This window comes from Canis aureus, chromosome 15, assembly GCF_053574225.1.
Source record: "Canis aureus isolate CA01 chromosome 15, VMU_Caureus_v.1.0, whole genome shotgun sequence".
Lineage (NCBI taxonomy): Eukaryota > Metazoa > Chordata > Mammalia > Carnivora > Canidae > Canis > Canis aureus.
In genome coordinates this window covers 27292878-27318729 of record NC_135625.1, presented here as the reverse complement: position 1 = coordinate 27318729, position 25852 = coordinate 27292878, and the positions used below count along the sequence as shown (strand labels likewise).

At 35.6% G+C, this 25852-nt stretch overlaps 1 protein-coding gene and 1 pseudogene across 2 annotated transcripts in view; one reads left to right on the top strand and one right to left on the bottom strand.

Annotated features, from left to right (window-relative positions):
- Positions 1–1852: 1852 nt before the first annotated feature.
- MSR1 (macrophage scavenger receptor 1) overlaps positions 1853–25852 on the bottom strand; it is a 79007-nt gene continuing 55007 nt past the window's right edge. Inside the window, exons 9-10 of the mRNA XM_077848946.1 lie at positions 14191–14379; positions 1853–3793 (exon numbers count right to left, since the gene is read on the bottom strand). Coding sequence (XP_077705072.1) covers positions 3660–3793; positions 14191–14379 — 323 coding nt within the window. The 3' untranslated portion in view covers positions 1853–3659. The remainder of the gene's footprint in view (positions 3794–14190; positions 14380–25852) is intronic.
- On the top strand, positions 3548–25023 carry LOC144284419 (annexin A2 pseudogene; annotated as a pseudogene). Its single transcript, XR_013352766.1, has 2 exons — positions 3548–3808; positions 23361–25023. The product of XR_013352766.1 is annotated as an annexin A2 pseudogene (transcript).

Below are 25852 nucleotides of genomic sequence, written 5' to 3'. Positions count from 1 at the left end.
AAACCCCACCCATAGCCAAACAAAAAACAGTAACAACAGAAGCCACTTGTCTGGGTCTTTGCAGATGTTCACACATCTGGCCCTGGGCATGCACACAGTTTTCTACAGCCCCCAGTATACATGGCTTTTTAAAAACATCCAAAGAAACTCTGCCCAGCTTGCACTGTCAGACCTTGTGCAGCCAGTTGTCTGTTTCATCTGTAACCTTTGGCCCCCAGCATGTAAGGGTTATTAATTCAGTTTGGAGAGTTTTTGAGCAAGACGTGTGGCTTTTCCAGTGTGGGTTCAGAGTTAGACACAACAGGATAAATGCTTCAGTCCTTCAGGGAATCTTCAGAGGAGTTACAATGGCCACACAGCAGCATTTGCAAAGAAGGTTTGCTGTTTCCTCTGGAATTGGGGACCGGGGCCCCAAACTAGGAACCTGGGATGTCACTGTCTCAAGACCAAATCCAAGAGTGGCTAAGACCAGGGTGAGTGAAAATGCGACAAAACTTCCCTGCTGTTTGGAAGTTGCCTTTCTCTTGACTCAGCATTTGCTTAGTTTGCTGTAAAATGCTGACTGTTTTCCAGAGTCCTGACAAGGTTGCTTCTGACAGTTCATACTTGGTTTTCAATGTTTCCATGGGGAATGAGCACATGAGGCTCCTATTCTACCATTTTGCTGATGTCATGCTCCCTAATTTTTCTTGTTACTAATATTCTAAATAATAGCCTACACCTAAATCAAGTCCTTTGGTTAAGAGATTTTACAAGTGTAAAAACAACCTGTTTAGATGATAGAAGTAAAATTTGAAACATACAGTACTCTATAAAATGAAAGAGGCAATAGATATCAGAGAGGAATAGTGTTCCATTGTGTGATGTGACAAAAAGATTGATTCGATTAAAGAAAACCACTTAAAAATCTGTTACCTAACATTCACTACAGAAAAAGTAGTTAAAAATGTCAGCCTTTATAAGCTGTATCATATGGTGATGCTTGATTAAGAGGGAAATGGAACATTTGCAGCCTCAGTAATATATGTGTCAACACATATTCCTAAAATTCCTACATTCCATTTCAATGTATTAAACAATATCTCAACATAAGCATCTCCTAATTGTACTTTCTGTGGAAACACTGTTAACTGTCTACCTGATAGCCATTCACTTGTTCCTGCTCTCTGCCAGAACCTTGATTTCATTCAGTGAACATGGGCCCTTGAGCTTTCATGAACCCTTGAGCTTTTCCAACTCTGGAACATGATTAATTCGTATTATTCTGATCTGATGACTCTAAGTTTGTATCTCTTGCCAGTGATTGGTTTAGGCATGAGCATCACGGAATCCTGATCACACATATATTACTGAGGCTGCAAATGTTCCATTTTCCTCTTAATCAAGCATTACCATATGATCTGTAGTAGGTATATGCTTCAAATGAGCATTTTGAGTACAGACTACCACATTCTCATGATTTTGGAAAAAAATTGAAGTTTTTATTTGAAATTATTCAGATAAATATGAAGAAATGTGTGTGGTTCTCAAATACCAACTGATGTTCTTATTTTCTACCTCCCTTTGCTTTCTTTTTTTCTTCCTTTAATTTGTGTGTGTGTGTGTGTGTGTGTGTGTGTGTGTGTGTGTATACACTGGATTTATTTCGATACTAGATGACTAGACAAGTAGAATGCAATGATTCTGGCCAGGCGATCTTTCTTTTTTTCTTCCTTCCCTCGCTTCCTGTCCCAAATTACAAATTTCTGCTCCTTGAAGGAGTTAATGCAATTCACCATTCCAAAGTAAAGCTCCCAAATATAGTGGCACAGTTAAGCTCTTTTCTAGACCAGACTGAGTTTAGTAGAGCATCTCAATTACAAAAAGGGCTTTATTGGTTTTAAAGACACAAATGTCTATACATAGGTGGAAACCCAGTATCCATATTGTCTACATCAATACAGCATGCACAATCCAAAGACGCTGACCTCAGACATCTCATATAGGCTGATATGCAAAGGATTCTTTTTTACACTATCTTGTTTACCATCTGAAGGAAATGCTTAGTGTCATTGAGCACAAGGAATTAATAACCAGCTGAGTGTAGAGCCAGGATTTAGAGACAGTCTGCTTAGATTGTGGGCACATTCTCTTAGGCACAAAATTACACTGGAGAAAAATCACTCATGGTTAACAAGTAGAAGAATGTAACATGATAAAGGGCATTTTCAGCAGGCCATTTCCAATAGTTCCAGTTTCAAAAGAACATTTTTGCCTTGGTAAGTGAGAGGCAGGCAATCTTCTATCTGGTTAGTATTTGTGAAGTTAGACTTCAGGAGCTGAAGAAAATGCATAAGCCCTTGGTTTTGCTTATCACCATTACAGAAGGAAGAGTAGAGCCATTCCATTCTAGTTCTTTCTTTCTTTTTTTTTTTCTAGTACTATTTTCTAATCACATGTCCTTCTAGATTGGGCTTAGGAAACTTGAAATGTATATTCTTCTCAGGGCAAGATTAGATTTGGTTGGGCTTCAATAGCAATCACTGGTCTTTCTGCTTATGTACCTAGACAGCAGAGTACAGGCGCTGGGTTCCAGGTGGCCTTCTACATTCTAAGATACACATACCTACCCTGGTGATGGGCTGACTATTGGTAAGCTTAGGGTCATTGACCCTTTAGGGCTGCAGATCGATCTCTCTCTCTGTCTCTTTCTGGTTGTAATTGTGGATGGATTTCATGAAAGACTCAGAAGACAGGTAGGTGAAACCAGCTTCTGTGCTCAAGTCATTTGCCTGCTGTTATTTAAAGTGGAGTAATTTACATTTTAAAGTGTATTTACATTTTAAACACAGTGTCCTAGAATGATAACTATTCAACCTAATTTAAAATGCACATCAAACTAAGCTCCATGTTGAGAATGACATTTTTGATCTACCAATTATCAAGACACATAGAGTGATGGGGGGTGGGAGGTCTGTGCCTTTTCTCATATGCCCTGTTTTTAACTAACTTGTGGTTCAGTAAAAACAAAAACTGTTAATACATGACCATGTATAAAAACATGTTTTTCTCAGTCATTGTTATTACTGACCATGTGAAATCTCCTGCTAAGTTTTTCATCATGCCCAAAATATATCATGAACATTGCTACCTAACAGCCAAGTTATTCCACATTCAGAGATCTTGATGGCTGGATAAAATGTTTCCACATAAAATGTGTATGGTTAGAGATTTTGCAAACTTGGCACAAAAAAGCTCTTCCCAATCTTCTCATATTAAGAAAGTAATTAAATTAAAATCAACTAAATAGATTACAGAGAAGACAAAAATGACAAAAATTGTCATTCTGTGAAGAGATCAATTGAAGTCAGTGATTGGAAGGTGTTTCAATTAACTGGCATTTGTAATCTAGAAGCCTTAAACTTCAGTTTATTCTATTCGATGTATGTCATTATATTAGAAATCCCATTTAAATACCTAAAGAAGTTGAAATGGTTCAAATATAGACATGTAGTAAACATGAAGTTGTCCAATATGTTCATCCAGGGATTTTAAAATATTCCTTTCTTTAAATAGGATTCCTAAATATCTTAAATATTCACTGAACTGATTTTAATGGAGCAAAATAACAAAATCATTTTGCAACAGTGATTTTGTAAGATGAAAGAAGATATGATACATTATAAAGTGCAAGTGACTCCAGCATCTTCCGCATGTGAACAGACTCTCACACCCCACTGTCTGATTTTACACTCTTCGATAGATGATTCTCTCCCAAAACAAAATACTTCATTCAGCCAAATTGGACCGGTACCTACAAAAATCAGATGTAAGTGCATTAGTAAGTATGGTTTTGGGGTTTATATTTCAGTGGGACAAACCCATCAATTTATATGCTAATTTAACAAAAAAATGTTGGTTATTATCTATATACAATTTATATACTTTCTGTTAGTATTCAAAAATTACTCTTCTGCCCCAGACAACTGTCAATGTGTAAACTACTAAAATACAAAATAATAAGAGCTGTAACAAAGGTACATACATAGCTCAGTGAAATCTTAGATAAGAGATGAATTGGTTTTAACAGATTGGTTTTATTTTTAGAAACAGGAAAGGAAATAAGCTTTACTGATCATACTGATGGCCTAAGGGCATCTGTATGAGGCATTCTCTGAAATGTTATGATATACTGGAGTTCTTTTCTTAGTTTCCAGTGCTTTGGCATTTACCAAATATATTCTGTATTTTTAATTAAACTAAGACTAACACAATCAGCATATGACTTACAAACTATCCCAAAAGAAGACCATGGATTACTAATTGCAGGCCCAGGCAAACAACAACAACAAAAAGGCAGAGCTAATACTCTCTTTTTCTTGAGCTCTTCCTGAGACACGTTAGAAGGGAAAACTGCTGTTAGCAGTAGGTTATCTGGGAGATATTTAACCAACTGAATACACAAACTTAACTGCCGCTTTCAAGATAAAGATATTATTTTATCAATGAGTACGAAAACAAGTGCTTTTTGAAAGGCATCCACGCATGCCAAGAAAAGATTATTTTAAAAATAATGCTTGGAAATGTTCTTCTGGTATTCTCTAAAGATTTTCTGCATGTATCACATATAAAAGTTCCCCTTTCTTTTATACTTAAGACATTTAGAAATGGAACCTTTGAAAAACTTCTAAATGAAGATTGCATTGTGTTTTGTTAAAAATATATCATGCAAACCTCCTCGATGAGTTTTCAAGAACATTTCATGCCATCAAGAAACTGATGATTTAGCAGCTAAACTTCAAGAAACTCCTTAGCAAGACTGGTGGCTGGTAAATAAATATCTTAATACTGTCAGCATAATCAATAATACATTTCTTCAATTTGAATCGATATGATGTTGAAAGGTTCTCTTTCGGTCACAGAGCTATGTAAAACATATTTAGAAATAACCTCAGCTCAGAAACAGACCTTGTGTAGCAATGAAACACAGTGTTAGATGAAGACTTTTTTTTCAAAGAGACATCTATAATGGAATATAAAACATTACTCCTGCTGATTTTTCAAATAGCCAAATAAAAGTTTATGTACATGGCTGATAATGTGCATAATTATACAGTAATATGTGCATATATGAATAAATTACAAATACTGGGAATTTTGCAACCACTACGTGGATAACATTTGACCTAACCTTAAAAGATGGATAGGGGTTTTCCATGTATAAAAAAAAAGTAAAATATAAAAATATAAATTAAAAAAAATAAAGTTATTCCATAGAGTGGGGGCAGCATGAAAAGGTTTGATGTATGACAATAGACAATAGTATCCTGGCATCTAAAACACTAAGTACAGTAATGAGGGTAGAAGGAGTCATCGAGAAGGCTGAATAGAAAGCCAAAGCCAGACTTTACAATATTCAGAATTTTATATTGTGTCACCAAAAAAAAATGACATCATCAGAACTACATTTTAGAAATGTGTATCTGACAGAAAGGTGGAAGTTGGATTAAAGAAAAAAAATCCATACCAGAAGAACAGCTAATAGAATGTCTATGGAGAAATTTTCTTAGAAGACTCATGTTTTTTTGTTTTGTTTTGTTTTGTTTTTAATTTTTATTTTTATTTATGATAGTCACACAGAGAGAGAGAGAGAGGCAGAGACACAGGCAGAGGGAGAAGCAGGCTCCATGCACCGAGAGCCCGACATGGGATTCAATCCCGGGTCTCCAGGATCATGCCCTGGGCCAAAGGCAGGCGCTAAACCGCTGCGCCACCCAGGGATCCCAAGACTCATGTTTTGATTTACTCTTAGATAGGAAATTTGTATTTCCACCTTTAAAATAAATTGCACATTCACTTAATCTTTAATAATTTGTGCCTTTACTAGAAAGATCCCCAATATGGAACAAAATTATATTTAGGTTTACATTACCAAGGTAATTAGGAACTTTGTATTGTTCATTTCATATAACAGTAATTAAATCATTTGTGTCCAATGTTTCTCTTAGAAAAGAAAGGCTTTCCTGTGCTGATCATTTATAAAAGTAGCAACCTGGAGAGCTCAAGTATTTATTTATTTATTTATTTATTTATTTATTTATTTATTTTTACATGTTTTTATTTTTATTTTTTTCAAGTCTTTTTTTAAATGTTTGTAACAGTATTGAGCGCTTTTTGTCCTGAAATTTTAAGGCAGATAAAATAGAAGAGATTAGGGGAATATAATCTCAAAATCAGAAACCTTACCAGGAGTACTTTTTCTTTGTTCCCAAGTTGCTTTTACTAGGTATAGTTCAGTCTCTTTTGTGTTTGTTTGTACCTGTGCATATATTTGTGCATGTGTGTTTCCTTTTTAAATATATAAAGTCTATATAAACTTTTTGGAAACCCCCAAAGGTGACTCAGAAACATAGGCATAGGCAAATAATCACAATTGCACAAATAGTGAAGCTCCTCCCATGTTAATGTAGAAGAGAGCCAAAACAGTACATTTATAAATTGTGCTTATAAGGTATACAGACATGTATAAACTGTATAAATAAACATAAATAAAACTCTTGGTCAAAGCGTGGCTCTGTCATAATGGGAGCACAAGAGCGGCATGGCTCTCTGGCCTCTAAACCAGGATACTGTGATGCTTTCACTCCTCATTTTGTAGATCAAGTCATCGGATTTAGATCTCAGCAGTGCAGAAGTTTTACAATCCAGGAAAATAGAATTAAGAGTGAGAATCCTCCTGGTGGCTGTTGCACCAGCAGGGGCACCTCCACAGGGACAGCAGAAGATAGATATTATGTAGTCAATTAATGTGCTGATATGTGAACACAAAGTTTTAGAAACAGCAGTAAAGGGATTCATGAGTGTTAGAATACCAAAGCTGTAGTAATATGAGCATTTAAGCCCACTCTTTGAAGAATTTACGATATGGCTGAAAACATTGGAAGTACTTTTGATCTGTTATCTCATTGAATCGTCAAATAACTTACAAAGTTAAGTGCTTTTGTAGCGCCATTTTACTGTTGAGGAAAGGAAAAATCAGAAAGAAAAAGTAACTCGGCCCAAGGTCATGTAGCTGATACAGGATGAAGCCAGCATTCCTACCCCATGTCTGCCTAGAGCCCAGGCCTTTAATCAATAATTCACTGCAGTCCCCTGCGTTTTTAGATTCAGTCATTCAACAAATCTGTTTTGAGTGCCTACCTGAGTGGACACAATCAAAATCCATTTGTTCTTGAACTGACTTCCTGGTGAAGACTTTGGTTTTAGGCAGATGTGGCAACCGATGACACGTGTGTAGTTAGCAGCAGAACTGCTGCTTGCATTTAGAACCCCTAGCTCCTATTCCAGGACTTTTTCCACCAAGAACACATGGATATGATAAACACATTGTGCAATTCACTAAATCTGGCCTTTATCTCTGTGGAAAAGATTCACAGCAAACATCCTAGAGGCTTCTTCACATCTGATCTTTAAAATTTACATCTTCTAATAACCCTATGAAATAATGGCAGTTAATTCCATGTCACAGGTAAATACACTGAGATTAAGGAAAAATGTATGCTTTTCTCAAGATAAAAGAGAATACAGCCAAGTAACACAACATGACAACATGTAAAACTTGGTGCTATTCACTGACTGCACAGAAGCCCAAATAGAGGCATAAAAATGATTTTCCAAGATTTGTTTTTATTTTTGCATGAATACATTCAGGGCTATTGAACCTGAGGGAAAAATTTATTTAATATGCATTTCCCATCTCATTCCAAATTGTTTTCTGTATTAAAAATTAATTCAAAGGTAGCATAGAATTCATAAAATTTTACCTTCATGTAAACTTCAAAGATTAAAAAGCAAATTTGTTTTTATTTCTTTACATAATAACTATTATTCAAGGATTCTTGGTGTTGCTACTTTCATTGTTATTTGCCTCTGAACTATCTTTCAGGCTTGTGGGAAAACATGCAAAATTTATGTGTACAGTTTAGATATGTTTTTTATTTTCTAACCCAATCTCTTTATCATCTATCCATTTATTTATCTACCTACGCATGTACACATCTCTTATTCCCTTTACAATTTGGGGGCTGGAGGGAGGGCAAATCGACTGATTTTGTGTTTCTAAAAGCATACAGCTAGTAATGTGTTGTCCATGGCTCCTGGGATTTTATGAACCTGAGAATATGCTTGACCAATACCATTTCCCCTTAATCTCTTTAAAAAAAAATAACATATATTCATATTTATTTCAAGGATTTGAGATTTTTAAATCTGATCTTCAGTAACTCACCACTTTTCTGAAAAATAAAAAAGGTGATCATATTTCATATGTTAGCTAGAAAACTACAGTGATGAGATGTGAGATTAGCTGCTGAATAGAAGAAGCATGAAGAAGCAAAACACTGTTGGTTAAAAGTCTGAATGAATTTTAATTAAATCTAGTCATGGCTGGGTGATTTGAATCTGTTACTTTTAAGATTTCTAGTTGGGAAGTACTTTGTCAACAGCTTCCTCTTAGAGAAAGAAAACTGTTTCGGTTTGATTTTTGTGATTTTTTTTTTTAATCAGGTGGGAATCAGAATAGAGAATGGGTCAACTTAAACTGTAGTTCTAAAGTCTAGTCGAGCAGTTTTGCAGAAGACATTTATTTTCCCTGTTTTAGCATATAGGCAGAATGAGGAAGTGGAGCTATGAGATTTCATTTAAAGTTCTGTAATTCTAAGATTTTAAAGAAGCGGGCTCTTTAGAAATGAGATTCTTAAAGATCCTAGAAGGACATTCTGTCTCATGGAAAGACATAGGTTAAGGCATGAAGTTTGACCCTTCTCCCACAATCACCATAATAGTTGTATAAATATAGGGGGTTTTGTGACAGCTCTATCAAGTTTACTTACTTTTTCTATGCAAATTGGGGATATCACAGGCACTGTCAGCACTAAATGAGATCATATAGTACACAGTTGATTAACAATATTATTCCATACTGAGTATTGTCTTTGTTACCATAAGTGACATCTAAACATCTACATTTTAAAACTTCCAGGATACAGGGAGCAGTCTGTAAAAACCTGAGTTCTGACCTATGGATATAGTTTACATTTGGGATTGTTTTCACTCCTGTTCACTAGAGGGGAAGTTCAGAGGTACAGTTACATTGTTGATCTTCAGCTGATTCTTGTATTTTTAAAAATTCTACTTAGAAAATTGATTATGAAATGTGAAAAGGGTACTAAATAAGAGATGATATTTAAGCTCAGAATTTTGTTTTGTTTCTGCTTTCAAGTTTGGAGCTGCAGCATAAACTCCTATAAACTTCGAAGATGCACCTACTGCTCCAGGTCCAGGTCCAACTTCATGCATCAGCACATAGGCTCAGATGCATGGGGGCAAATTCCTGGAGGACCACAATAGTATGATAAAGCTCATCCAAGTTTGCTACCGGGAGGCCACTGGGAGGAAAGATTGGAAAGTCTGCATAGGGAGAGAAGTGACTCACTCCCCTTGCCCTGCCCCATGCAGTGATAACCGCCAGAAACCTCTCACTGCTTCCTTAATTTTAACCTTTTTTGTCTACTCAGGAAAAAGAACATTCCACTGCATGCAAAAGGTGCATCCAAATGAAAGAACCTATTTAAAGGAGTGTGCTCTAAGTTTTATTCCTATAAATCATTTTGCTTGCAGCTGCAAAAGTAATTGTTCTTAAAGCTAACAAGGATTATCTCTGGAAAGTCAGGTTTGCTATTTTAAAACCAGAAGGGGAAAAAAAAAGAGAGGGAGAAAATTCTGTCCAGAAAATTGTGTTTTTTCTTTAAGGGGGAATAACACAAAGGGTATACATTTAACCTTTATTCTTCTTGTTTCAGTTTCAGTAACAGTAATAATGGATAATATAATGTTGATCTGATTCTTCTTACTTTCCCAAAAGAATGACAAGTAATTAAAACCCGATGCATCTCGCTCTTGCCCCTACCTCTCCACTCATATTTCTAAGTTTCCTTTCTGGGTCTCCATCCTGCGCTCAGAACTATCTTTTCTTTTCCTCCTGAGTGAAACTATAAATTAAGGTGGAGGAGTGAAAAAACAAGGAGGAGTTGAAATAGCGTCACATAAAAAGGTTGTTTGCCATGTTTAATCCAAATCAGTTTACAATAGAAGCCTGTTTCTGAAAATACAACATACAATGAAGCAGATCATGAAATTTACTTCTCAGGTTCTTTTTCTTCAGAACAAATAACCTCAGTTCTATTATGTTTCCCAGCTCATCTTGCTTTATTATTTTAAAATTCTCATAATCATTCTTCAATTGTTTGGTGCGGAACTCTACACAGACAGTTGACACAAGAGCAAGTTTGTCTTGCGTAGAGCAAGGACACTGTTGGATTCCCCATATGGGACCTTCCTTCTGTCACACTTCTAGAGTGGAAAATCACATTCAAATTTGTGACCCTTGGAACATCACTGATGTTATAGACAATCTGATACTAATCTGTTTCACTTTTCAAGAGGATGGCAAACACCCTTGGAATTATACAGTTGGAGCAGTTGCTAGCAGTGATCTCTGTCACTGTTATCGAGCAATGCTAGGAATCAGGCTTTGTGTTGGGTGCTTTCTATATGCCAACTTGTTTAAGATTCAGAGTAAATCTTATGAGTTGGTGTTATTGTTCTCATTTTTGGGAGGAGAAATGGAATCTCTGAGACATAAATAGCAGAATTAAGGTTTCATTTCATATCTTAGTTATAACATTTTTAGTCTTTCCAATTCACTCCAGTAGGCACTTAAAAATGTGAAAGGAAAAAACAAATTCAGACACACCTGGTTGTTTCATTATAATAAAACTCTAGTATAATGTACAGAACCACCAACTACCACGAATACAGTGTCACTAAAAATGTCCCCTTATCTTAGAGAAGTAGTCAGTTATCTAAAGAAAACTTGAGAGAATTGTCTTCTTACAGACAAATAAATCATTTCATATGAGACAGAACTCTATTGTTTCATTACTTATTTGAATGGAAAACATTTTCTTCCCAGTAGTTCAGAATACTTATTTCCATCTTTTGTTAACAGTCCTTGAGATCTGAAATCCCTAAAGATACAAACAGGAATGAATAAAGGCTGTGGGGAAAAACTATTTTATTTGTAGATGAGGCCTTAATGTTAATGAAAGCTTACGATAATCATCTCCAACTTTGTGGTTACCACCTATGTTTGGAATTCAATGGAAAATAGCTTTGTGTACCCCAGCATTTATAGCAGCATGATCAACAATAGCCAAATTATGGGAACAGCTCAAATGTCCATCAACTGATGAATGGATAAAAAGATGTGGTATTACTCAGCCCTCAAAAAGAATGAAATCTTGCCATTTGCAATGATGTGGATGGAGCTAATTATGCTAATTATGCTAAGAAAAATAAAAAAAGAGAAAGACAAATACCATCTGATTTCACTCATATGTAGAATTTAAGAAATCAAACATGAACATAGGGGAAGAGGGAAAAGAAAGAGACGGAAGCAAACCATAAGAGATTCTTAAGATATAAAGAAGAAAATGAGGGTTGATGGAGAGAGATGGGTGGGAGAATGGGCTAAATGGGAAATGGGGATTAAGGAGGGCACTTTTTGGGATGAGCACTGGGTATTATATGTAAGTGATGAATCGCTAAATTCTATTCCTGAAAACAGTATTACATTGTTAACTACAATTAAATGTTAACTAACTAGAATTAAAATAAAAATTTGAAACAACAATAACAACAACAACAAAAAGAAAACAGCTTCAAAGTCCAGGGCAAGGCTTCATATTTGGTGAAGAAATGAAGCAGGGGAACATCTTGTTTGCTTTCCTTCCATATCATATTTTGCCAAATCTTATTAATTTCCCCTGCATTAAGATATATATGCTACTACTGTTGTTCTGAATTTGGTCCCTTTGTAATAGATGAAGGGTTTACTTCAAGATATAAGAAATTAATAAACTGCACTATGGGGCTTTTTTCATAAAGATACAAAATTAAATGTCAGCTCTTTGGATAATGTAAGCTATAGAATTAGTCATCTTGATGAAAGGTATTTTAGGATAATTTTCTCCTTTTGGATTGAGCTATTTAGCTAGCCCACATTGATTAAATTATCTGAACAAATGGCAAACTATATTTCACTTTGTCAACAAAGGCACATCCCAATGATTGAAATCATCCATATGTTGTTATTCCTAAAACTGGAGAATTTTAGTCATCTACTAGGTAAGTTACCATCGATGAAAATTGTATGCCATCTATTAGCATCATGGTTCTCCACTTCATAGATGCTAACAGTATTTGAAATGTTTTAGATGATTAAGTATTTGAAATAAATGGCCTTTCAAGTAGATACGGGCCTTCCCGTAGATATAAATTCTCTCCCCATACAACACTGTGGAAACACAGATTGACAGCTTGGTCTTGCTAAATGATTGACTGATTCACTTGATTCTCTAGTGACCAAGAGTTGGGAATTTTTAAATTTTGTTTTTTCCTTCTCTGGAAAAAAAAAAAATCTGGCTTATTGAAATTTAAAACGTTTTATTTTTTACAGGTGCAAAAATGATTTTTAGTCCCCTACTTCTCAACCTGAGGAGAAAGTTCTGAAAATGTAGTAGAGATGGAATATATGGAAATTCCAAAGATCTATTTGGTTGTGGCAAATTACAGATCTTTTCTATTTTCTTTGTTTCTTCTGTTCAAACCAATAAGGCACATATAAAAATCTGGGGCCAGAGGCTGAAATTCTTACCATCACCACTCTCTTTTGTCTTATCTTACCTCTTCATATGAGATTAAGTGATCTTTCTGACTTCTGAAGACTTTGGAACCTGAATCTCTGCTTAAATTTACTTCTTAAATCTGATAAGAGTGAATCCATTTAGGTAAAGGAATAAAAGATTTAACTGTGAACTCTCATTACTACTATTCATATGTTTTACACAATAAAGTCAAGCATAACATTCCTTAATATCTTTTATGAATTTAAGAAGTCTACCTTAGACTGTTCTAGTTATTTGATATAATGATTTGATACACTCACCTATTTTATCACTATAGACAGAATAGCAGTATTACCAGATAATCTTTTTTTTAAGATTTTTATTTATTTATTCATGAGAGACACAGAGAGGCAGAGACTCAGGCAGAGGGAGAAGCAGGCTCTATGCAGGGAGCCCAACGTGGGACTCGATCCTGGGTCTCCAGGATCCCGCCCTGGGCTGAAGGCAGCACTAAATCGCTGATCCACTGGGGCTACCCACCAGATAATCTTATGTCTATAACTTTGCACACAATTTCTTCTTGCCCATATCTATCTAAAACTACACTTATAAAATAAAGAGGACCAATTTTTTTTTCCTTTTGTCAACATTAACTTCAGAGAAACCAATTATTTATTTATCAGATTTGGACGGTAGAATAAATAAGTAAAAAATATTGACTTTAAAAGTCTAATTCATATGCTTACTTTTTTCTACTCTTTGTCATTTAGAATTGAAGCACTTGCATGTTTAATTATATATAAAGCCTATTGTAAGGTACCCATTTAGAAAAAAATGAGACAGTAAAAAATGTCAGAGTATACATTCAAATCTTCTGTCCTCTGCAAATTTTCTTCCTTCCCTTACTTCTCATCATGTTTCTTAAAAGATTTGGAGAAATCATAATAGTAGCTATGGAGAGCCTACCTAATTGCTTCTTTTTCTTTCATGGCTCCTCCCTGTCCTTTGAGAATACAGGTTCTCTACTATGCACCAAGAATCGTTCTCTCTTCTGTGGGAGATGAGTGGGAGGTAAATGCACAAGCTGGTGCCCTCCTCTCCAGTTCCACAGAAGAGAGAATGTGAGCGAGTACGTGGAAGTGCTCAGATGCACACAAGACCCAGATACATCAAATGAACTTCCCAGGATTGTCTGTAGTTCACTTATCCCTATTTTTCCTGTTCTACTTTACCAATCATTTTTGTGTTCTCCCACTAACCAAGTCTAAATAAAACTTAACATTAAAGATTACCTGACAGCATATGCTATTTATTTTTAATCTCTCTTTCTTTTCATTTCTACTTTCAAGAAAAAGCCATTCGAAAAACTCCTATGTAGGATTTTTCTTCCTATTTCATATATTCCTGCCACTACTTTATTCTAATATATTAGAGAATGACTATATTTCTTTTTTTTTTTAATTACCTTGTCCAAAGTAAGCTCCTTTGTGCACAGTTTGAACACCTTGGTATCCCAAACTCCTACAGATGACCTGTCCACCTCGCAGTTCCCAGTGGTCATCACAAACTGTGCCCCACTGGCCATTGTGGAAAATCTCCACTCTGCCCTCATGAGGTGCTTTACCACCAACCAGTCGTACTGTCTTAAATGGAGCTGTAACAAAAACAAGCAAGAGTTAATTATATATAAATATTGTCTTATAATGCTTAAAAAATTACATTTTCCCCGTAAGTTCGACTATTGAAATAAATATTAAACTTTCTAGCACCACCTGTTGGTAAAGAGTTTAATTGCAAATATTGCATTAGTCAAAACTTGTTTCAACATTTATGATTATATATACAATTTATATAAGTTACAGATATGAGGACACTTCAAGGTTGTGTTTATTTTTTTTTTCAAGGTTGTGTTTAACGACTTTGAAATTCAACAGCGCCAAGTTTGTTAATGTTCTGTAGACTTTTTGTCGTATTTCGAAAAATTTATAACAAATTGATTAGTTGTTTGCTTGCCACACTAACACACAAACTGGAACACATAATCCAGTGACTTTTTGATATAGGAGGTTGAGTAGAAGATATTTTATAATATTGTAAACACAAAAATAGATGACCAAACATCCTACCTTCTACCAAGAGAATCAAGATAACCATGACATATTATTATATTATGTTATATTATATATTATTATATTATATTATATTGGATATTTTGAGAAATATAAATATTATATAACATTATTATATAATATTATTATATTATATTATTATTATATTATTTTGGATATTTTGAGAAATCACTAAAGCAATAAACTTTGTGAGGAAATATACCAAGTTTGTAATTACAAAAATATTTTTGTTCTTCATTGTTTAATCAAATTGCTATATATGATAAACTTTTATAAAATTTTGATCATGTGTAGGTTTAAATATGAAATGACTCCTATTTAAATAATATACATTATGAGGTTGATGCAGAAAAATAAAAGTGTGTAATATTACAAAAACAAGTCACTTGGAGAATCAAAATTTCCTTGAAGAATGTATTATTCTAGTAAGTGTTTAAAAATATGGGATCCCTGGGTGGAGCAGCGGTTTAGCGCCTGCCTTTGGCCCAGGGCGCGATCCTGGAGACCCAGGATCGAATCCCACGTCGGGCTCCCAGTGCATGGAGCCTGCTTCTCCCTCTGCCTGTGTCTCTGCCTCTCTCTTTCTCTCTGTGTGACTATCATAAATAAATAAAAATTAAAATAAAAAAATAAAAATAAAATAAAAATAATTTGGCTGAAGAACAGAATGAAAGGCAGAGATAGAAAATATATATACAAGGGGAAGTGGAAGGGGAGGTGGGCAGTGGGGTAGGATGACTGGGTGATGGGCACTGGGGGGAACTTGGGATGAGCACTGGGTGTTATACTATATGTTGACAAATCAAACTTCAATAAAAAATATAAAAACAATAAAATAAAAAATTTAGCTAGTGCTAAATAAAAATAACAATATTCTCTAATAATCATAAAAGTCAATGAAGAAGTGTAGTCCTATTTAAATATATCTTTTCAAATGTAAGTTTGAGAAACACTGTAGTATAAAAACACAAGATGTAACTATCAACGAAAATACCCCTCTAATGTGAAAATGGAATAGTAGGAAATGAGTTTGTTCAGTAACATTTTTTTTCTAATTGTAATAAATTTTGTTGAAACCATAATCTAGTAACAAGTAAAGAATATCAATCATTTCCTATGACAAAACTAACTGATTGAACCACTCAGGAACATAAAAAGCTAATATGTGGTATTACAATTACAATAATTATTATTATTTCCTTGATTCTTCCAAAATAGAATTCAATCCTAAATACTGAGTTAATGTAATCATGCCCAAGTGCATAAGCCATTTCTCACTTAGTAAACATGAGTTTAAAACATTCTTAAAGGGAAAATTTGTTATTACAGTGTTCAAACTTTCAATTAACAAGTAAAATGCCCACATGACCCAATCATTCACTAAAATTGGCTAAGAAAATGGGAAGTTATAATCCAGGAGTGGATTGTTTGAATTTTAAAATATTAGAGTCATGTAGTATTAACTAGTGCCACCCCCAAATGTTTGTTTTTACAGAAGTCAAATATACCCAAGCATAATATATTTATCATGACGCTGTGACAAAGCATACACCATATTCAAACATTTGATTATATGAGCTTGATGGTCTTAACGCCCAAAGAAGCATATAAAAGTGTTCTCACTGCATATTCTTTAACTCTTACCCCTCCCAGAATGTCATTAAGAAGCCTTGTGCATCCTGGGGCAATAGTATCTCAAACTTTAGTATTTGTCTTATTCTGTTCAGGTTCTGTAACAAAATACCACAGACTGAGTGACTTAAACAGAAGACATTTATTTCTCACAGTTCTAGAGCCTGGAAGTCCAAGACCAAGGTGTTGGCAGATTTGGTTTTGCATTGTGGCCAGCTTCATGGCTTGTAGACAGTGTTAACACATTTCTGGAGTAAGAGTGGGGAGCCATTTCCTTGTTGAAAATGAGTTTTGAGCAAAGACAATAAGTCTAGACCATAAAATATATTTTATTTTATTAAGATTTTATTTATTTATTCATGAGAGACCCACAGAGAGAGGCAGAGACATAGGCAGAGGGAGAAGCAGGCTCCCCATGGGGAGCCCGATGTGGAACTCAATCCCAGGACTGAGAATAACAACCTGAGCCAAAGGCAGATGCTCAACCACTGAGCCACCCAGATACCCCCATAAAAGATATTTTAATAATCTTGGTGTATTTATGCAATCTAATTATACTATGTGTTTAGATGTGTGTTCTTTTCTAGATCTGTGACTGCAGAGTATAACTGAAACAAAAACCCAAGAATCAGATAATCTGGATTTTAGTTCTGCCTCTCACACTGTTTCTGTGACCTTAGTAAACCATGTAACCACTCTAAAACAAATTTTTCAACTGTTAAAAAGAGAAAATGATTATTTGCTGTAAGTTACATGTTCTTAGTTATTGCACAAAAATTTGTGCCAGGCATATTCCTGGGTTCCAGGAATTATTTGAATAAAACATGTATCCTGCCTTTAGGATTTTGAGGTCATTATGAAAGTTAGAAGAAATAGCACATCCTTTATTATTTATTTATTTATTTTAAAAGTTTATTTATCTAAGTAATTTCTACAACCCAATATGGGACTCGAACTCACCACCCTGAGATCAAGAGCTCCATACTTTTCCAACCAAGCCAGACAGGTACCCTGAAATAGTGCATTCTTTCAAATGGTGTACAAGTATAAGTTTCTATTTTTACAAGTTTGAAACATTTTGAGGTTTACATTTTGCAATGAAAGCATTGGGAGGAATCTATTATCTGTGATATTAATTACCTAATTCATTAGAAATTTTTTTTGTTTTACTGATTCCCTCTTTGATGCTTATCCTTCTCAAAAAGGAGTTCTCAACCAATGAGAATAAGCTTCTGCAGATAGACAAAACCTACCCTATGATTTCAGATGTGAGTTTACATGACCTTTATTTCCAAATATGATTTTTTACTATTTTGAAGGGACCTTTTCAGATGCGGTCATGAGTAAACTATGGTCCATGGATCAATTATAGCATGCTGTTTTGTAAATAAAGTTTTATTAGAATGCAGCCATGCCCATTAGTTTACATATTGTCTAGGGTTCCTTCTAGGCTGCAACAGGAGAGGAGAATAGTTGTGACCGAGATCTTGCATCATGCAAACTGAAAATATCTACTATCTTGCCCTATGCAGAAAAGGCTGGGCAACCCTTGGCACAGTTGAAAACACAATACGTAGACTAGAATGATAATGGGTTTCAGTAGAGATACTCCAGCCAGGGATCCTGGGACAAATGTCAGGACTCATCTCTGCTTTCCTCTCTCCAGCCTGAGAACCACTCCATCCCTGCACTTCTTGCTCTTTTTTCAGTTCTATAACTGCTCACATTTCCCAAATAGCCCTTGTTCTCCTGTATTTCTGGGGCTTTGATCCCTGTCTGGAATGCACCTTTAATCCCCTACACCTGCCCCACTCCTTCCAGTTTTCTACCTTGAATTGGGATAGATTTCCCTCTTCAAACTTCCATAGCACTCCTAACCCCCAAAACACTGTACACTATTTTGTTTTCTCCACCAAACTAAGATCCTTATAGTTAACATTTTAGCATCTGACAGAACACAGGTTTTTACTTAGGAGTCACTGGATGGAGAGTTATGGAATGAATGAATGAATGAATGTGAGCTCTTCCTAATACTTACACTGTATTGCCTGAGTGGATTAAGCTAGTAAATGCTTAAAATATCTAACAGCAAGAGACACAGAATTCAGTATTTCACAAGTCTCTACAGGGAATACTGTTTCTATGTATAGAAGCAGTCAGGGAAATCATAACGGAAAGATTGGTTAAGCGGAGATAAACATGAATCCCATTATGGTGGAAAAAAAAAAGAAAATGATGTGACTACTGAGAGCCCCTCAAGGTGGGAGGGATGATCAGAAGCCTTATGCATTCTAAAATGATTTTGTGGGTTCAAAGGATGTATTTCTTATTGGCAGACTAATGTTAAATATGATCTTGGGACTAAATGTCAATTCAATTTACACTGAGAAATGGAATTGCCTCAAAAACTGAAATATTTGTATCTGCTTGACAAGGCCATTTTCTCCCTGTGGGCAATCTGCATAGGAAGTCAAATCACAATCAGTGAATTATTGGCTTAATTAATTTATTAATTTACAATGAGACACAGGAGTGAGATTTTGCCTCTGGGACTGGCCAACACTGTTTGGTTAACACATTTTTCCTTATGTATGTTAATATGTTCAATCGGGTTAGGTGATTTGACATATCTCTGCTCTGATTCATTGTACTTTCACTTTCTACAAGCAATCTTAAGTGCCTTATTTCCCAGTTCTGAAGAGAAGAGTATAGTACTGATAATTCCTATGTATTTTGAAAAGTCTGTGTATAAAATAAAAATACATAAAATATTTATATTAATAACGTGTTCATATTTCTATGACCATAAGAGGCCAAGAGAAAAATATGTAATAGAGGAGATAATTTACAAAAGGTTTTCTAACTTAATCGGAAATAATAATTCCAACATAATAAAAGTTCACAAGTTTGGAGGTCATTTTTGCTTTGTTTATCGTAGGCTTATTTTTTAAAGGAGGACATAAAACAAATATATTTAATATCTCAGGATAGAAGGGTAATTATATCATATACATTAAATGAATTGTTTTAAAGGCATGAAGCATACATGTCAAAAGATCATGTAGAAATGGAAAAACAAAGATGATAATATTAAGTATCTAAATAAGATTAAAACTTATTTCAATTATGCAAAAAATATTTGGTATACAGGAAGACTGGAAGGAAGTACCCATGCATATTGACAGTAATTTTGTATATGGGGCAAGAAATTGAATCTATAATCTTTTTCTTATTTTCTCTAATTACATTATTTTAAAAACTAAGATTAGTAATAGAGGTGGTAGCTGGAAAATCACTAATGTAATTACTGTTGTAAACAGTCTATGACTCAAAGCTGAAACTCATAAAATTGAGAGGAAAGAACAAGCTCAGAATGAGATATTATATAATGCTGTTCATGTAAAATAACACACAAACTATTGTCTGCTGTTTCTGCATACATACATATGTAGTAAATGTACACAAATAGGAATGGAAAGAAGCATATAAACTCCAAGATAAAGGTCTAACCTGGAAGAACAAGGGAGGCAGGCATAAATAGGGCTTTGACTGTATTAACATTCTGTTTCTTAAAAAACAAATACTCATAGTCAGTATGGTAAAATGTCAGCATCTCTAAAATCCAGCGAGTGTGTACATGACTATTTATCAGCTATTTATCATAAATGTTTGTCCTTTTTCCCTTTTTATTTGAAATATACTTTACTTAAAGAAGACAACACATTTACAGCCATGCTGATGGAGCTGCACGTGAGCCCTAAATAAATTACAGAAGTGCTTTGATGCAAGTCTTTCCTTAGAAAGTTTGGAAAAAAAGATATTCTAAGTCAACTAGTCTTTATTAGAAAAAATTCTAATTTGAGAAGAGAAATCAGGAAGGACATGAACTCCAGGGCTTCTTTGTATGTCTGTCACTGCACTTTAGTAGAACTCAAGAACTGAGATGAAAAATGACTCTTGAGGAGTTTAGTTATTTCAACTATTATATCGTTTACTTCAATGTCCTATTTTCTTTTTTCCTATCATTTCTTGGAATTAGGCTTTAGGGTTAAATTCATTACAATGCTATTTATTATATTTGAGTTCCAACTATAATAAATTCAAAAAAAGATGATTGCAGTTTGACCGGGAAGTCCTTAAGATGTGGCCAAATTCCTTTAGAAAGGGAACTGATGTTTTCTTTAAGATAATTAGCTTAATGAGGTATAGCTATGAAAGGTACAACCTAGGTATCAGATGTTTGGAGAGAGTTAAATTTCTCTGGAAAATTATTATAACAGATTTTGAATCTTACTCTGAAGTCAAAGGAGACAAAAGTTTTGGAAATCCTGTGACAGAGCAGAGGACAAAGTAGATAGAGAGGGTCTTGGTGGAAAGTGGGTACACAGGGTAGTCTGACGGCAGGGGAGAGATTGAGAATATTCAGTGAAAAAAATGTGACATCTGAACTGGTTGGGAATTTCAATACAATGAAGTCTGAGGTTCAATTTTACATTGTAGACTATTCTGCATACATTTTCCTATCAAAATTAAACCTTCAGTAAAATCCTCTTAGATCCCCAGGTGGAGCTAGGGTATTTCCTCAAATGAAGGGAGGGATGTGGTGCTCAATGTAGAATGAGTGGTATGAAAAGAAAGCAGCAACCAAAGACATCTAGGTTATTAGGCATCTAAGGCAACTATAACAAATACAATTGTATGGCTTAAAACAACAAATTTAGAGGCACCTGGGTGGCTTCAGCTCAGGTCATGATCCTGCGATCCTGGGATAGAGCCCCACATCAGGTTCCCTGCTTAGCAGGGAGTCTGCTTCTTCCTTTTCCTCTGCTGCTCCCCCCTACTTGTGCGTACTCACTCTCTCTTTCAAATAAGTAAATAATATCTTAAAAAAACAACAAAACAAAACAAAAAACCAACCTCCCTCACAGTTCTGCAGGCTAGAAGGCCATGTTCATTTTGAAGGCTCTAGGGAGAAATCCTTCCTTGCATTTTCCTAGCTTCTTGTGGCTTCTGGCAATTCCTAAGGATCCTTGGCTTATAACTGCATCACTCCAGTCTCTGCCTCAGTCTTCTTCCTATGTCTGTGTCCTCTTCTTACAAAGATTCCAGTCATTTGATTTAAGGTCCACCTGAATCCAATATGACCTCATCTTAGCTTAATTACACCTGCAAAGATCTTATTTCCAACTAAGGTCACATTCTGAGGTTTCACATGGGTATGAATTTTTATAACATTCTTAAACCCAGTATCACAGAATTGGCAGAGAAGATACATGGAGGGATATAAATTTTCTGTATTTTCATCAAACTACTTTAGATAGGAAACACTCAAATTGCTTTAGAACATGAGATTGGTGCTCAATTTTATTTCATTATTAAAGGACAAACTAAACCCCAAGATCTGAGGACCGCAGGATAGCTGAGTGGTAGATATCTTGGCTACATTGGAAATTAGCAAACTCAACCCTGATTATACTGAACACCCATAGTTCAATTGCTGAATAAAATAAAGATTGAGAATCTGTTGCTTCAAAATACATGGTACTAAACTCAGATGGCACTGAGTAAATCTAACCTAATTATGAGTATGAGTAAATTGCTTCAACGTCTGAATTAAAAAGTAGCAGAACGCTATTAGTTCCTGTATTTTGTTTTTTGCTGAATCATCAGATAAAACTTCGTCGTGCTAGATGAATGGTAAATTCTTAAAATGAAAGAACTTCGCGTTTAAGAATACCTCCCAAGTTGTGTAGATCTCCACAAAGGTGTGATTGCTAATAATAAGTTTATGTGGGGGAAAAATAAGCAAAATGGAAAGGTTGGTAAGACAGGAAAAGCCAGCATGGTTGGGAGTATAAGTTGTCCTCAGAGTATCCTGAGTGATAATATTGCTCCTACTACTGGATTTCCAAATTGCCAATTAAACAAACGTGTCTGCTTTTCAAAGACCATATTGTTTTCTTCAAGGAACTATACTCATATTTTAGGATATTTATTATCATTTCAGAATAATTTTATTATTTAATGTTTCATTTCTAAATGAGTCTTTAGTTTTTGGAGTTACTTAAGAGAACTGTAAAACATTTATAAAGGAGAATTTTACTTACCTATTTTTAGGCTATTTACAATTTTGCTCTTCACTTAAAACCATATAGCATAAAAATAAGCAATCCATTGAGATACTGAACAGAGCTAATTTAGAAAACTCACATCACAAACTAGCATAAATGACATTATCATTCTTGCTGATTTCTGAAAATGCAGGCTTCTGCCAGACCTTGTAAAGGTTCTTATGTTGCTCTTTATAATCTGTTGAGACATTGATAGTGATTAGCCCATTAGAGCCTTCACTTGCCTATTTATAAAATAAACACTTACCTCCTATGACTGCAGTTTCAAATGCCAATATGTGAAAAAATGTATTTTAAGCTCGAAAGAACTATCTAAAAGGTAGTGCTAGAATTATTATGTTTCATTCTGAAAGTTATTCTAGGAAACTGAAATCATAGACTATAGGGATTTTAAGTTGTGGACTTTGTGGAAAAAAAATGTCTTAAATTTGGCCCAAGAAAGCTTAATCTGTCCAGTTATTGGCAGGGCTGACAACTCAGTACAGATTCTTTGACTTTTCATGAAGAGAAAATTATTTTCTAAAATAATTGAGTGTTTGTCCCTTGAATTGGTTTGGGAGGTACATTAAAAGACAATATACATTCTCCTTGTCATTGTGCGCAATATTTTGTTTATGCTTGAGACTGTTCAGAGCTCTAGGGTGTTATCAGGACTGAGTTGCCAGAACCGTTAGGGATTTTAGTTTATAAAGTCTTCATTTCCTCTGCATTTGACAGAAGAGGCCATGATTTCTGTCCAACAGCTGTGTCCACAGGTATTTCAGGACAGATCACTTGATGCCTCAAAAATTCAACAAACAAGCTGTTTCTCTCTTCTCCAGGAAACACTGCTTCCACTTGCTTAGCTTAAATGTTGGCTGTTTTAATGTAATCAGAGAAGGTACTTTTAGGAAGAAAAAAAATAGCAAATTGTTCGGATGATAACAGAAATAAAAGCAGGAAAAAAAACCCTGTAAAGTGTGGATTCTCAGGTCGAGGTACTGAATGCTTTATTTTAAAAGAGAGTGTTCCAGTGCTTATTCACCAGAGAAGGGGCAAGATCCATATGATGAAGCAGGATGCTTCTCTAGATAAGTCAGGAGACCAGGGCCTAGTCTCAGTCATGCTACAAACTTTCTTTATGGGCTCTACAACTGGGGATGCTCGCAGCTTTTGGCATCCAGCCCAGCTTCCTTCAAAATGTCTCCTGTTCACGAAATTCTCTGCAAGCTCAGCTTGGAGGGTGATCACTCCATGCCCCCAAGTGCATACAGGTTGGTCAAAGCATACACCAATTTTGATGCTGAGCGTGATGCTCGGAACATTGAAGCAGCCATCAAGACCAAAGGTGTGGATGAGGTCACCATTGTCAACATTTTGACCAACCACAGCAATGAACAGAGACAGGACATTGCCTTCGCCTACCAGAGAAGGACCAAAAAGGAACTTGCATCAACATTGCAGTCAGCCTTGTCTGGCCACCTGGAGACCGTGATTTGGGGCCTATTGAAAACACGTGCTCAGTATGACACTTCTGAACTGAAAGGCTCCATGAGGGGGCTGGGAACTGATAAGGAGTCCCTCATTGAGATCATCTGCTCAAGGACCAACCAGGAACTTTAGGAAATTAACAGAGTCTACAAGGAAATGTATAAGACCAATCTGGAGAAGGACATCATTTCTGACACACCTGGTGACTTCCGCAAGCTGATGGTTGCCCTTGCAAAGGGTAGAAGAGCAGAGGATTGCTCTGTCCTTGATTATGAACTGATTGGCCAAGATGCCTGGGATCTCTATGATGCTGGAGTGAAGAGGAAAGGAACTGATGTGCCCAAGTGGATTGGCATCATGACTGAGAGGAATGTATGTCACCTCCAGGAGGTATTTGAAAGGGACAAGAGCTACAGCTCTTATGACATGCTGGAGAGCATCAAGAAGGAAGTCCAAGGAGACCTGGAAAATGCTTTCCTGAACCTGGTCCAGTGCATTCAGAACAAGCCCCTGTATTTTGCCGACTGACTGTACGACTCCATGAAGGGCAAGGGGACTCGTGATAAGTCCTGACTAGAATCATGTACTACTACATCCAGCAAGACACCAAGGGTGACTACCAGAAAGTGCTGCTGTACCTGTGTGGTGGGGATGACTGAAGCCTGCCATGGTATGAGCATCTAGGAGTGGTGCCCCTTTGCACCTAACAGTTCTAGAAAATAGCTTGTGACTAACAGTCCCCTTATGCCTGTCCCTGTGCCGATGGCGTTAGCATAGCCCCCTCCCCATCCTTATTTTAGTTGCCTAAGCATTGTCTGCTTCTCGTGTCTAGTCTCTCCTTTTAGCCAAAGAAATGAACACTCCAAGGAGTTGGAAGTGAAATCTATGATGTGAAACCCATTGCCTCTTGTGGACTGTGTCATAAACAGATGAATAAACTGAATTTTTACATGATAAAAAGAACCCCAAACTTCCTTTATGACTTTGGACAAATTATTTTGCCTGTTTTCATTTTAATTTCATTTGTTATGACATCTTTTGCAATCACCTCTTAGAACTTTTGTGAGAATTGTTTTAGTCCATGAATGTACTTTGAAGAAGTTTGAGAAAGATGCAATATACTGTGATAGAATTTAAAAATAAGATAAACCAAGATTCAAATTCCTTCACATATATACAGGCTGTGTGATACTGCACAGGTTATTTCATGTTCTAAATCCTCAGGGGAAAAATAGCAGAGCGATAGGTTCCTTGTAAGGATTAAGTGAAGGAGGTCCAAACACAGTTCTCTGCAGAGTAACTGGCACAGAACACTCTTTAGACTATAGGCATTATTGTATGCCTATTATTGTATGACATTATTAATGTCATTATTTCTTAAAAATCAGATTTCTGGCCTAGTGATTGGGAATGGGTGATGGTAGCACAAAAGTATCTATCATGTATTAAAGAAGAAATTTTCAATTACTCATGTTTCAGAATTCCAAGGAGAGCATTTGGAAATCACATATCCCAAATCCATAACCCAGAGTTTCTGTAAATCACACATCCCAAATCCACAACTCAAAGCCCTGAATAAGAATCTCTGTATGTTGAGTCCAGCCATTCATATATGATAAAAGCCTTAGAGGCCACTTTGATGCTCACCATAGCCTGAGAATAACTGTGAGAACAATACAAGAACACACTGTGGTTAGTTAAGAGAGTTCTAAACCTCTCACATTATGGAGGAAGTGAACTAATACATTGCTGTCCAATAAACTGT